The sequence below is a fragment of the Pseudophryne corroboree genome, chromosome 2, assembly GCF_028390025.1.
Source record: "Pseudophryne corroboree isolate aPseCor3 chromosome 2, aPseCor3.hap2, whole genome shotgun sequence".
In the NCBI taxonomy this organism is placed as follows: domain Eukaryota; kingdom Metazoa; phylum Chordata; class Amphibia; order Anura; family Myobatrachidae; genus Pseudophryne; species Pseudophryne corroboree.
This window is the reverse complement of record NC_086445.1, coordinates 916,261,636-916,273,635: the sequence shown is the minus strand read 5'-3', so window position 1 is coordinate 916,273,635 and position 12,000 is coordinate 916,261,636. Positions and strand designations below refer to the sequence as shown.

The 12,000-nt window shown below is 45.1% G+C and overlaps 1 protein-coding gene across 2 annotated transcripts in view; it reads left to right on the top strand.

Annotated features, from left to right (window-relative positions):
- The window catches only part of SMG6 (SMG6 nonsense mediated mRNA decay factor), a 547,213-nt gene that overhangs the window by 138,647 nt on the left and 396,566 nt on the right, over positions 1-12,000 (top strand). For both annotated transcript variants that reach the window (XM_063956128.1, XM_063956126.1), the window contains one exon: positions 4,587-4,732. In XM_063956128.1, coding sequence (XP_063812198.1) covers positions 4,587-4,732 — 146 coding nt within the window. The remainder of the gene's footprint in view (positions 1-4,586; positions 4,733-12,000) is intronic.

The window sequence follows — 12,000 nt, the reverse complement described above, 5'->3', positions numbered from 1 at the left end:
TCTCCTAATATAGGGGGTCATTCCGAGTTGTTCGTTCGTTATATTTTTCTCGCAACGGAGCGATTAGTCGCTAATGCGCATGCGCAATGTCCGCAGTGCGACTGCGCCAAGTAAATTTGCTATGCAGTTAGGTATTTTACTCACGGCATTACGTGTTTTTTTTTTTCTTCGTTCTGGTGATTGACAGGAAGTGGGTGTTTCTGGGCGGAAACTGGCCGTTTTATGGGAGTGTGTGAAAAAACGCTACCGTTTCTGTGAAAAACGCGGGAGTGGCTGGAGAAACGGAGGAGTGTCTGGGCGAACGCTGGGTGTGTTTGTGACGTCAAACCAGGAACGAAACTGACTGAACTGATCGCAGTTGCCGAGTAAGTCCCGAGCTACTCAGAAACTGCTAAGAAGTGTCTATTCGCAATTTTGCTAATCTTTCGTTCGCAATTTTGATAAGCTAAGATTCACTCCCAGTAGGCGGCGGCTTAGCGTGTGCAAAGTTGCTACAAGCAGCTTGCGAGCGAACAACTCGGAATGAGGGCCATAAAGTGTGCACTCATTGCTTCTAAAGCACAGAGCTTTGCTAATGAATACTTACAGGTAGTTTCCACGCCGATCTATAGTCTAAAGAGGACAAGCTTTCCGCTCGAGAGTACAGCATGTGACAATCCCCATCCTTTTACCAAACTCTCCCCTCAACTCATTTCCTCAAACTACCACAGAAATTGCAGTGTATATTGAAACTGTATGCATAATTATGAGCTTTTCCCAACCACTTGTATACGGATACTACAGATAGGTGATTTATGTAATGCTATGGCATGGATCTCTGGACACTCCCTGAATTCTAAACTCTGTTCAGTTTATTTCACTGAAATAACTCCATTTATAACTTAATACGTGTGTGTATATCTTCTTATACTCACATACAACTAGTTATGGTGTATCATTTACAGTATAAATCCAAGTTCAGATGTTACATGAGTTATGCGTAATGGTACAAATAGTGTGCAACCATAAATAGAAAACATTGCGATGTTCCAGAGGATAAAGGTTAAACAACGCTGACATGTATGTGATATCCTCACAGCAGCATTAATAGAATATGCCCCCTCAGGAACTTTATTAAATAACTTTTCTGTGAACTATTCACAAGCTTTAATAATTTACATGTTGGAAGTGCATTATTCATAGTAGTCTGATAGAAAGGTATGGCTTTTTCCTCAGGCCCCTCTTCTCTCAGACAGATGTTGTGGTGAGTTACCATCCCCTGCCTAGTGTAGTAACCCAGAATAAGCTAGATGATGCTTCGGTGAAACTGTAGAGCATGTCGCTGAGAGACAAGCCTCCGCCGGACTGCTCACTGCGGGTTACTTGGATTAGTTTGCTAATGTCCGGTAGCCTTCTCCCACCGCGGCTTATTGCTCCATTTAGTGAAGGATACAGGTGAAATGACGGTTGTGGCTACTGATTCTGGAAACTCATACACCACAAGCTACTGTAGCTATCATACGCCAATATTAAACTTTGTAATAGATTTGTTAGGTTCCTGAGTTTAGAATCTAACATTGAGCATCCGGAATTCTGTATCATTTTGACAGGTGACGCTTATTGTCACTATAAGAATTGGCTGGGAAACCTGTTGAGAGCCTGAAATTCATCAAATTCTTTTCAGGAACTGACGCACTTTATTAAATAAAGTGTTTCTATCATCACTGTTGCACATTTTGTTGTGTTTTAAAGCTTAAATAAAAAGATCACTGAAAAGGATTCCCCATTAAGAATCTGCTTTCTGTATAGTCTAGTGCTGCTCCCCTTCAACTGACGCCACATTTCTTATCTTTAATTTTTCTATGGGCTGGAAGCAGGCAGCAGTATTTTCTGGTTCCTGTAAGGCAAGGATTCCCAACCACGGTCCTCAATGCCCACTAACAGTCCAGGTTTTAATGATATCCATGCTTGAGCACAGATGGTTAAATCAAAATAATTGAGATACTAATTAAGTCGCCTATACTCGAGTATAGCTATCCTTAAAATCTAGACTGCTAGTGTGCCTTGAAGACCATGGTTGGGAAATTGCAGCTGTAAGGACTGGAGAAGTGAAACAGATGGGTATCCAGATGATAGATCTACACTGTCTGAGTAGACATTCAATAGGTCTACACCATCTGGTCGACAGGTTCAAAAGGTCGACATGGCAAATTTTGAGTTTTTCATATGTTTACCCAACAATTGCTTGATTTACTAGTCACGTGAACTACTATTATAAATACACAGGCAATGGGATGTGACCACACCAGGTGCGCTTCAAATCAGTGTGCAACCAAACAGTTTATTACCAAAATGGGAGGTTTCCCCTCACCTCCACCATAACATATAAAAGAAAAAAGAAGAATTGGTATAACTTATCCGGCGCTACTGTGTTCTTAGTAGGATTTTTCCACAGATGTCTCTTTGCAGGAATGATTTTGGATCCACATTCACCCAAAAGAGATCATGAAGGAATATATAGTGACGTACAATTCTAATGAACATATATGTGTATGTGTGTGATATATATATATATATTTATATATGTATATGTATATATGTGTGTGTGTGTGTGTATATATATATATATATATGTGTGTGTGTGTATATATATATATATATATATCTATCTATATATCGAATAGGTGTTCTAGCTACTTACGGTGTAATATTATCAAGCTTAATTACCACATGAGTGTGTATATTAGAATAAAAATATTTAAAAAATAAATATATATATTGCTCTAAAAAATCGGTACACAGTATATTGTATGTAATCCTCATCTAAAGTGCAGATTTTAAAGTGCAAACAAAAAGCTCAGGAGACAGAGTATGCAATAAATAGTTTAAGAATCTTAACTGATTTAGCATGAGGTCTCTAGGGAAAGGCCTAGGGAATCGAGCAACCTTCCCCGAAGGGTGGTGAGCAAAGGTCTACGTTTCTGCTGATGGTAGTCACAGAGCATGAACTATACATTTGGCTTAAACCCAAAGAACGTGTCAACCTTTTGTTCATGTTGACGTAATGCATGTTGACCATATATTGTCGACCAGTTGACGGTCGACCTAGACATTGTAGATCTATGTGCTTGCACTGAAAGCGACTTTCCATTGTATAGATGCCAGTTGGCCGCTTTCAGTGCACATTCTTCTGACAGCTGGCATAATCTTAAGTATCTTTAATTCTAACTGTAAAAACAATATTTTATTTTGTGCTTTGCTTTTAGTGCAGAACTTAAATGGGTGTGAACCTAATTGGAATGGCCCCGTCAATACAGTTGATGACGCTTAAGACTTTATTTATTAAATAAGTCTACTAATATATACTAATATATGCCTGTACATAAATCTGTGAATGCTATTAATGTAGCACAGATGGGATTTGTATACAATAACCTGAAATCTACTTAAAATCCAATTCAACAGCAATGATCAATGATCCACTGTTATAGTGGCAGATTTGGAGATGCACGAACACCTACTGTTAGCTACTTCTAGGGCCTGATTGTGAGTAAGCCATAAAGTAAGAGCGTAAGTAACCTTGCTCTTGGGCACACCTTGTTGCACTGCAGGTGGGGCAGATGAAACATGTGCACAGAGATTTAGATGTGAGAGAAGCATGTCCAGACTCGACTCTAAATGCATTTAGGGGCTACATGCAAAAGCAGCCAGTATTAGCCCTTCATGCTCAAAAACAAACAAAAGAAAAGTTTATTTGCATCAATATGTTTTGTCCAGTGCACTATGACTTGCTCTTTCTTAATTTACGCCCCCCCCCCCCCCCCCCCCCCCCGGGTCGGACCCCTAGATGGAATCTTCTGTGCTTGGTACATTCAGCTGTGGTCCTGTGTTTTTCTAATCGCAAAGCCCAAATACCAAGTTGACAGGGGGTGATGTATCAATGTTCTAATTGGTCCTCCAGCTCACCAACACCATGCTAAAGTTGCGAGCAGAATTGATTTAATGGTTCTGTATTACAGACCAGACAGAGTATTGGAGAAAGTGGCTAAATGGAGCAGCCCCAGGCAGTTTCGGACTGGGGCATGAAGGGCCCACCGGGGCAATGCAGTGGTAGGGGCCCATATTTATAGGTGTGGCCAGCTGCCACAGAGGCTTGGCTAACCATTAAAGAGTGCATGGGCTGGGCCCTTGATAAATATACATAGTAAATACTGCCAGTGCATGCATGATAATGTACCAGGGTAATAACAGTAATGCACTGTAGAGAATACACCATAGTCTTGTGCAGTATGTAACATATGTATAATGTGTAATTCAAGTGCATAGTCTGTAACCTTATTCCTAGAGAAGGGAGGTGGGGGGCCCTGGCAGTAGGGCCCACCGGGGGTTGCCCCTGTACCCCTGTGGGCCAGTCCAAGCCTGGCCCCAGGACTCCTGCACAGGGAGCACGGTGTTGGTTACATTTTACTGAAGGCCAGTAGTGAAGAGATGGCCATTTAATAAATAGATCAAAATAAACACCCTGAGACCTTTTGCGGTGTGTGCTGAGCCTGACTTTCGCTAAGAAAATAAAGAAATTGTAAATGAATTTGTTTTGCTCCTTACAGAATGGAAACGTTCCATGTGGTCGCAGAGAAGGTTCTAAAGGAGTTCCATGCCCTGCTCCAGCACAGCCCGTCTCCCATCGGCAACACGCGCATGTTGCAGCTCATGGCCATTAATATGTTTGCTGTAAACAACTCTCAATGCAAAGGTATAATGTTCACATGTATCTGATGTATGACAACTTAATACAAACGATTACACATACCACACTGTAAGTATAGTCCAGTGCTAAGAGAATGTAAGGCGTGCTGTAATAGAAATGATGCTGATGATGTATCACACAATGGTGAGCAAACCATACGTGCACTAGACTAGTACAAGTCTAATCTGTCAACATATTACAGTATAAGCATATTTTACACGGAATTCTATATTACACACTTACAGACCTTTTACCATATGTTTAGGTAGATGTTTCAAGACTAGAATGGACTTTATTTGTGATATGTTTTAAAGCATTGGGTACGGGAAGACGGCGGTCAGGATCCTGGTGGTCAGCCTACCGACGCCGGCATCCCGGCCACCAGAACGCCAGCGGGGGGCTCACGAAACGAAGCCCCTTGCGGGCTCGCTGCGCTTACCACAGGTTCTATTCCCACTCAATAGGTGTCGTGGACACCCACGAATGGGAATAGCCCTCGGCCTCCTGCCGGCATTTTGGCAGCCGGGATCCCGGCGTCTGTATGCTGACCTCTGGGATCCCGACCACCGGGATCGTGACTACATCCCTTTTTAAATGCTGTTTTGCAGTTCGGAATAGCATGAGTCTGTTCTCTGCTTTTATCACTGCATACAGAGGTTATTGATAGACTAACTGGGTAAGGGCCGGCACGCAGTAGCACTGTGTGCTGCTCTAGGTAGAGATTTTACATTATTGGCTTGCAGTGTGGATGCTTTGTAAGCTCATTGTGCATGGCGTCATTCCTGGTACTTATGAAAGTTGGCCGTCTTTATAGTAGAAGAACCTGCCACATTTTCTATTTTCTTTGAAGTGGCTTGGACAGCCTCTTGCTACAGTGTAATTCACTAAGAGGCATATTTATCTTCCAATAATAAGGATTCCTTATTGCCAATATTTGTGTCAATAAGGAATTCGTTCAAACATTCATTTGAATGTATTATTGAGTTACTGGGACATGAGCTCTGATAGGAGCCAATCCCAGCAATCCGTAGCAGTACAGTGGTCGCACCCGCTTCGGCCAGATGTGCACGCACATGTGTAAGCGGGCAGCAGTGGGTCCCTCTCCCAATAAATTTGGTGATTGTATCCTGTGGATTACAATGGGCTAACGCCATCTAAAGACTGGTAAATTCAGCAGTGTAGCAGCCTCCATAGAAATCTATGGGGCTGCTTCTGATGTCTGAAATGAAGTGACCACTGCAGATATTGGGGATAACTGCTGCCGTCCCTCCATGGTACATCCAGGGGGATCCTTATTATTTCTTTAACGTCCTAGAGGATGCTGGGGACTCCGTAAGGACCATGGGGATAGACGGGCTCCGCAGGAGACATGGGCACTTTAAGAAAGAATTTAGTTCCTGGTGTGCACTGGCTCCTCCCTCTATGCCCCTCCCCCAGACCTCAGTTTGATACTGTGCCCAGACGAGCTGGGTGCTTTTCAGTGAAAGTATTTTGTTAGGTTTTTATTTTCAGGGAGCTCTGCTGGCAACAGACTCCCTGCATCGTGGGACTGAGGGGAGAGAAGCAGCCCTACTCTCTGAAGCTAGGTCCTGCTTCTTAGGCTACTGGACACCATTAGCTCCAGAGGGATTGGTACGCAGGATCTCACCCTCGCCGTCCCCCCCGGAGCCGCGCCGCCGCCCCCCTCGCAGAGCCGGAAGATAGAAGCCGGGTGAGTATGAGAAGAAAAGAAGACTTCAGAGGCGGCAGAAGACTTCATGATCTTCACTGAGGTAACGCACAGCACTGCAGCTGTGCGCCATTGCTCCCACACACCTCACATACTCCGGTCACTGTAAGGGTGCAGGGCGCAGGGGGGGGGGGGGGGCGCCCTGGGCAGCAATATAAACCTCTTATTTGGCAAAAGGAGCATATATACAGCTGGACACTGTATAGATGCATGAGCCCCCGCCAATTTTACACTTTTAGCGGGACAGAAGCCCGCCGTCGAGGGGGCGGGGCTTCTCCCTCAGCACTCACCAGCGCCATGTTTTTCTCCACAGCACCGCTGAGAGGAAGCTCCCCGGACTCTCCCCTGCTTATGCCACGGTAGAAGAGAGGGTTTTAAAGAAGAGGGGGGGCACATAATTCGGCGCAGATAATAACAGCGCTACTGGGTAAACATTAAATTGCTGTGTTTTTTCCTGGGTCATATAGCGCTGGGGTGTGTGCTGGCATACTCTCTCTCTGTCTCTCCAAAGGGCCTTGTGGGGGAATTATCTTCAGATGAGCATTCCCTGAGTGTGTGGTGTGTCGGTACTTGTGTGTGGACATGTCTGAGGTAAAAGGCTCTCCTAAGGAGGAGATGGAGCAAATGTGTGTGTGTGAGTGGTGTCTCCGTCGACAACGCCGACACCTGATTGCATATGTGAAATAAAGTGCTGAGGTAAATTTATTGCACAAAAGATTAGAGAACAGACAGTAAATCTACACAGGTCTGTCCCTATGTCGCAGAGACCTTTTAGAGTCTCACAATGCTCACTATCCAAAATAATAGACACTGATATCGACACGGACTCTGACTCCAGTGTCGACTACGATAATGCAAAGTTACAGCCAAAACTGGCAGAAAAGTATTCAATATGTGATTATTGTAATAAAAGATGTTTTGCATATCACTGATGACTCATCTGTCCCTGACACGAGGGTACAGATGTTTAAGGGGAAGAAAGCTGAGGTAAATTTCCCTCCTCTCATGAAGAAAAAGAGCGGGAATCTCCAGACAAGAAGCTGCAGCTTCCCAAAAAGAATTCTCAGGGAGTATCCTTTCCCTACTAGGGCCAGGATACGATGGGAATCTTCCCCTAGGGTGGACAAAGCTTTGTCACGTTTACCCAAAAGGTAGCGCTGACTTAACAGCTATCCTCAGGGATCCTGCAGATAGCTTGCAGTAAAAGTACTTTGAAGTCCATTTACACACATTCTGGTACACTACTCAGACCGGCGATTGTGTCGGCATGGGTTTATAGCGCTGTAGCAGCGTGGACAGATACCTTATCAGCGGAGATTGAAACCCTAGATAAGGATACCATGTTATTGACCCTAGTATATGTATGTATATATGTGTATATATAAAACATGCCCAAAGAGACATTAGTCTACTGGGTTCTAGAGTCAACGCTAAGTCGATTTCTGCTAGAAGTGTCCTGTGGAACATGCAATGGACAGGTGATGCCGACTAAAAGAGGCATATGGAAGGTTTACCTTACAAGGCTGAGGAATTGTGTGGAGAAGGGCTCTCGGACCTGGTCTCCACAGCTATAGCTGGTAATTCTGATCTTTTGCCTTATATTCCCTCACAGCCTAAGAAAGCACGACATTATCAAATGCAGTCCTTTTCGGTCGCAGAATAACAAGAAAGTACGAGGAGCGTGCTTTCTTACCAGAGGTAAGGGTACAGGGCACAGCTAGTTCCCAGGAACAGAAGTCCTCCCCGGCCTCTACTACTTCCAACGCATGACGCTGGAGCTCCGCTAAGGGAGTCCGCCCCAGTGGGAGCACGTCTTCGACTCTTCAGCCACATCTGAGTTCACTCACAGGTGGTTCCCGGGGCGATAAAAAAAAAAAAAAAAAATTGTTTCTCAGGGTTACAAGCTGGAATTCGAAAGGTGCCTCCTCGCCGGTTTTTCCTTATCGGACCTACCGGCTTCTCCCCCAGAAAGGGAGATAATATTAAATACAATTCACACATTGTATCTCCAACAGGTGGTGCTCAAGGTTCCCCTCCTGCAACAAGGAAGGCGATATGACTCAACCTTGGCTGTAGTCCCGAAACCGTACGGTTCGGTCAGATCTATTTTTAAAATTAAAATCTCTGAACCTATACGGGAAAAGGTTCAAATTTAAAGTGGAATCGCCCAGAGCGATCATCGCCAGCCTGGAAGGGGTGGATTTGATGGTGTATCTAAACATAAAGGCTGCATACCTTCATGTTCCCATTTATCCACCCCATCAGGCGTACCTGACAATTGCGGTACAGGATTGTCATTACCAATTTCAGGGTAATTGGCGGAAATAGTGGTGCTCCTACGCAAGCAAGGAGTCACAGTTGTCCCATACTTGGACGATCTCCTAATAAGGGCGAGATCAAAAGAGCCGTTGTTGAACAGCGTGTCACTTTCGCTGAAGGTGTCACAGCAACACGGCTGGATTCTCAATATCCCGAAGTTACAGTTGGTTCCTATAACTCGTCTGCACTTCTTGGGTATGATTCTGGATACAGACCAGAAATGGGTTTACCTTCAGATAGAGAAGGCCCAGGAGCTCATGACTCTAGTCAGGTACCTATTGAAACCAAGACAGGTGTCAGTGCATCACTGCACTCGAGTCCTGGGGAAAACATTCCCTTCAGCAGGTTCCATGCGAGGACTTTCCAATGGAACCTACTGGACAAGTGGTCCGGGTCACATCTACAGATTCATCAGTTGATCACTCTATCCCCCAGGGCCAGGGTATCTCTCCTGTGGTGGCTGCAGAGTGCTCACCTTCTAGAGGGCCGCAGATTCGGCATTCAGGATTAGATCCTGGTGACCACAGACGCGAGGCTGGGGAGCAATCACACAGGGAAGAAATTTCCAAGGTCTTTGGTCAAGTCAAGAGACTTGTCTTCACATCAACATATTGGAACTAAGGGCCATATACAACGCCCTACGTCAAGCGGAGACCTTTCTTCGCGACCAAACGGTTCTGATCCAGTCAGACAACGTCACCGCAGTAGCTCATGTAAACCGCCAAGGCGGCACAAGGAGCAGAGTGGCGATGGCGAAAGCCACCAGAATTCTTCGCTGGGCGGAGAATCATGTAAGAGCACTGTCAACAGTGTTCATTCCGGAAGTGAACAACTGGGAAGCAGACTTCCTCACCAGACATACGTCCTGGAGAGTGGAGACTTCATCAGGAAGTCTTCGCACAGATTGCAGTTCGGTGGGGACTGCCACAGATAGACAGGATGGCGTCCCGCCTCAACAAAAAGCTGCAGAGTTATTGCGCCTGGTCAAGAGACCCTCAGGCAGTAGCGGTAGACGCCCTAGTGACACCGTGGGTGTTCCAGTCAGTCTATGTATTTCCTCCTCTTCCTCTCATACCCAAGGGTTGAGAATAATAAGAAAAAGGAGGAGTGAGAACAATCCTCATTGTTCCAGATTGGCAACGAAGGATCTGGTATCCGGATCTGCAGGAAATGCTTACAGAAAATCCGTGGCCTCTTCCTCTAAGGCAGGACCTGTTGCAACAGGGCCCATGTCTGTTCCAAGACTTACCGCGGCTGCGTTTGTCGGCATGGCGGTTGAACGCCGGATCCTAGCGGAAAAAGGCATTCCGGATGAGGTCATTCCTACGCTGATAAAGGCTAGGAAGGACGTGACATCTTAACATTATCACCGTATATGGCGAAAATATGTTTCTTGGTGTGAGGCCAGGAATGCTTCTACGGAAGAATTCCATCTGGGCCGTTTCCTTCACTTCCTACAAACTGGAGTGAATTTGCGCCTAAAACTTAGGCTCCATTAAGGTTCAGATTTCGGCTCTATCCATTTTCTTTCAAAAAGAGTTGGCTTCTCTACCAGAAGTTCAGACGTTTGTAAAAGGAGTGCTGCGTATTCAGCCTCCTTTTGTGCCTCCGGTGGCACCTTGGGATCTTAACGTGGTGTTAAGTTTCCTAAAGTGTCACTGGTTTGAACCACTTAAAACGGCAGAGTTAAAATATCTCACGTGGAAGGTGGTCATGTTATTAGCCTTGGCTTCGGCTAGACGTGTGTCAGAATTAGCGGCTTTGTCACATAAAAGCCCCTATCTGGTTTTCTATATGGATAGAGCAGAATTGCGGACCCGTTCGCAATTTCTGCCGAAAGTGGTATCATCTTTTCATATGAACCAACCTATTGTGGTGCCTGTGGCTACACGTGACTTGGAGGATTCAGAGTTACTTGATGTGGTCAGGGCTTTGAAAATTTACGTGGCCAGAACGGCTAGAGTCAGGAAAACTGAAGCGCTGTTTGTCCTGTATGCATCCAACAAGATTGGTGCCCCTGCTTCAAAGCAAACTATTGCTCGCTGGATTTGTAACACGATTCAGCAAGCGCATTCTACGGCTGGATTGCCGTTACCAAAATCGGTCAAGGCCCATTCCACTAGGAAGGTGGGCCCTTCTTGGGCGGCTGCGCGGCGGGTCTCGGCACTACAGCTGTGTCGAGCTGCTACTTGGTCGGGTTCAAACACTTTTGCAAAATTCTATAGGTTTGATACCCTGGCTGAGGAGTACCTCATGTTTGCTCAATCGGTGCTGCAGAGTCATCCGCACTCTCCCGCCCGTTTGGGAGCTTTGGTATAATCCCCATGGTCCTTACGGAGTCCACAGCATCCTCTAGGACGTTAGAGAAAATAAGATTTTACTTACCGGTAAATCTATTTCTCGTAGTCCGTAGAGGATGCTGGGCGCCCGTCCCAAGTGCGGACTTCTTCTGCAATACTTGTATATAGTTATTGCTTCAATAAGAGTTACGTTATAGTTGCATCGGTCTTGCACTGATGATATGTTGTTTTCATATTGTTAACTGGGTAGTTATCACAAGTTATATACGGTGTGATTGGTGTGGCTGGTATGAATCTTGCCCTTGGATTAACAAAATCCTTTCCTTGTACTGTCCATCTCCTCTGGGCACAGTTTCACTAACTGAGGTCTGGAGGAGGGGCATAGAGGGAGGAGCCAGTGCACACCAGGAACTAAATTCTTTCTTAAAGTGCCCATGTCTCCTGCGGAGCCCGTCTATCCCCATGGTCCTTACGGAGTCCCCAGCATCCTCTACGGACTACGAGAAATAGAAATTCATGTTTGTTAGACTTTTTTTAATATGTTGCTGAGTATTCATTATCTAGCACTATCTGTCGTGCTCAAAAAAGTCTGTATTTTGGAATATTCCATATTTCGGAATTTTGGCTATGGGAGACTTGACCTGTGCTAAGTTACATATAACTTTGACCTTTGTCTTAGCGATACTTTGTGATTATGTCCTGACTGCATGTTATTTAGGAGAGGAATTCCAATTGACAGAGATTGCCATCATCAGGCCGAATTAGTGCGGTGCCCGCAACGCATCAAAGTAGTGGGATCTTGCACAAAAGTCAATGTGCGTTCTCCCGGAATTGAATTCCCCCCATAGCGTTTCTGTCTGGGTCTTTTGTATAATCAGTCTACAAATAAAAAAAACCCACATAGTGCCAGTATAACAGCCATCTCC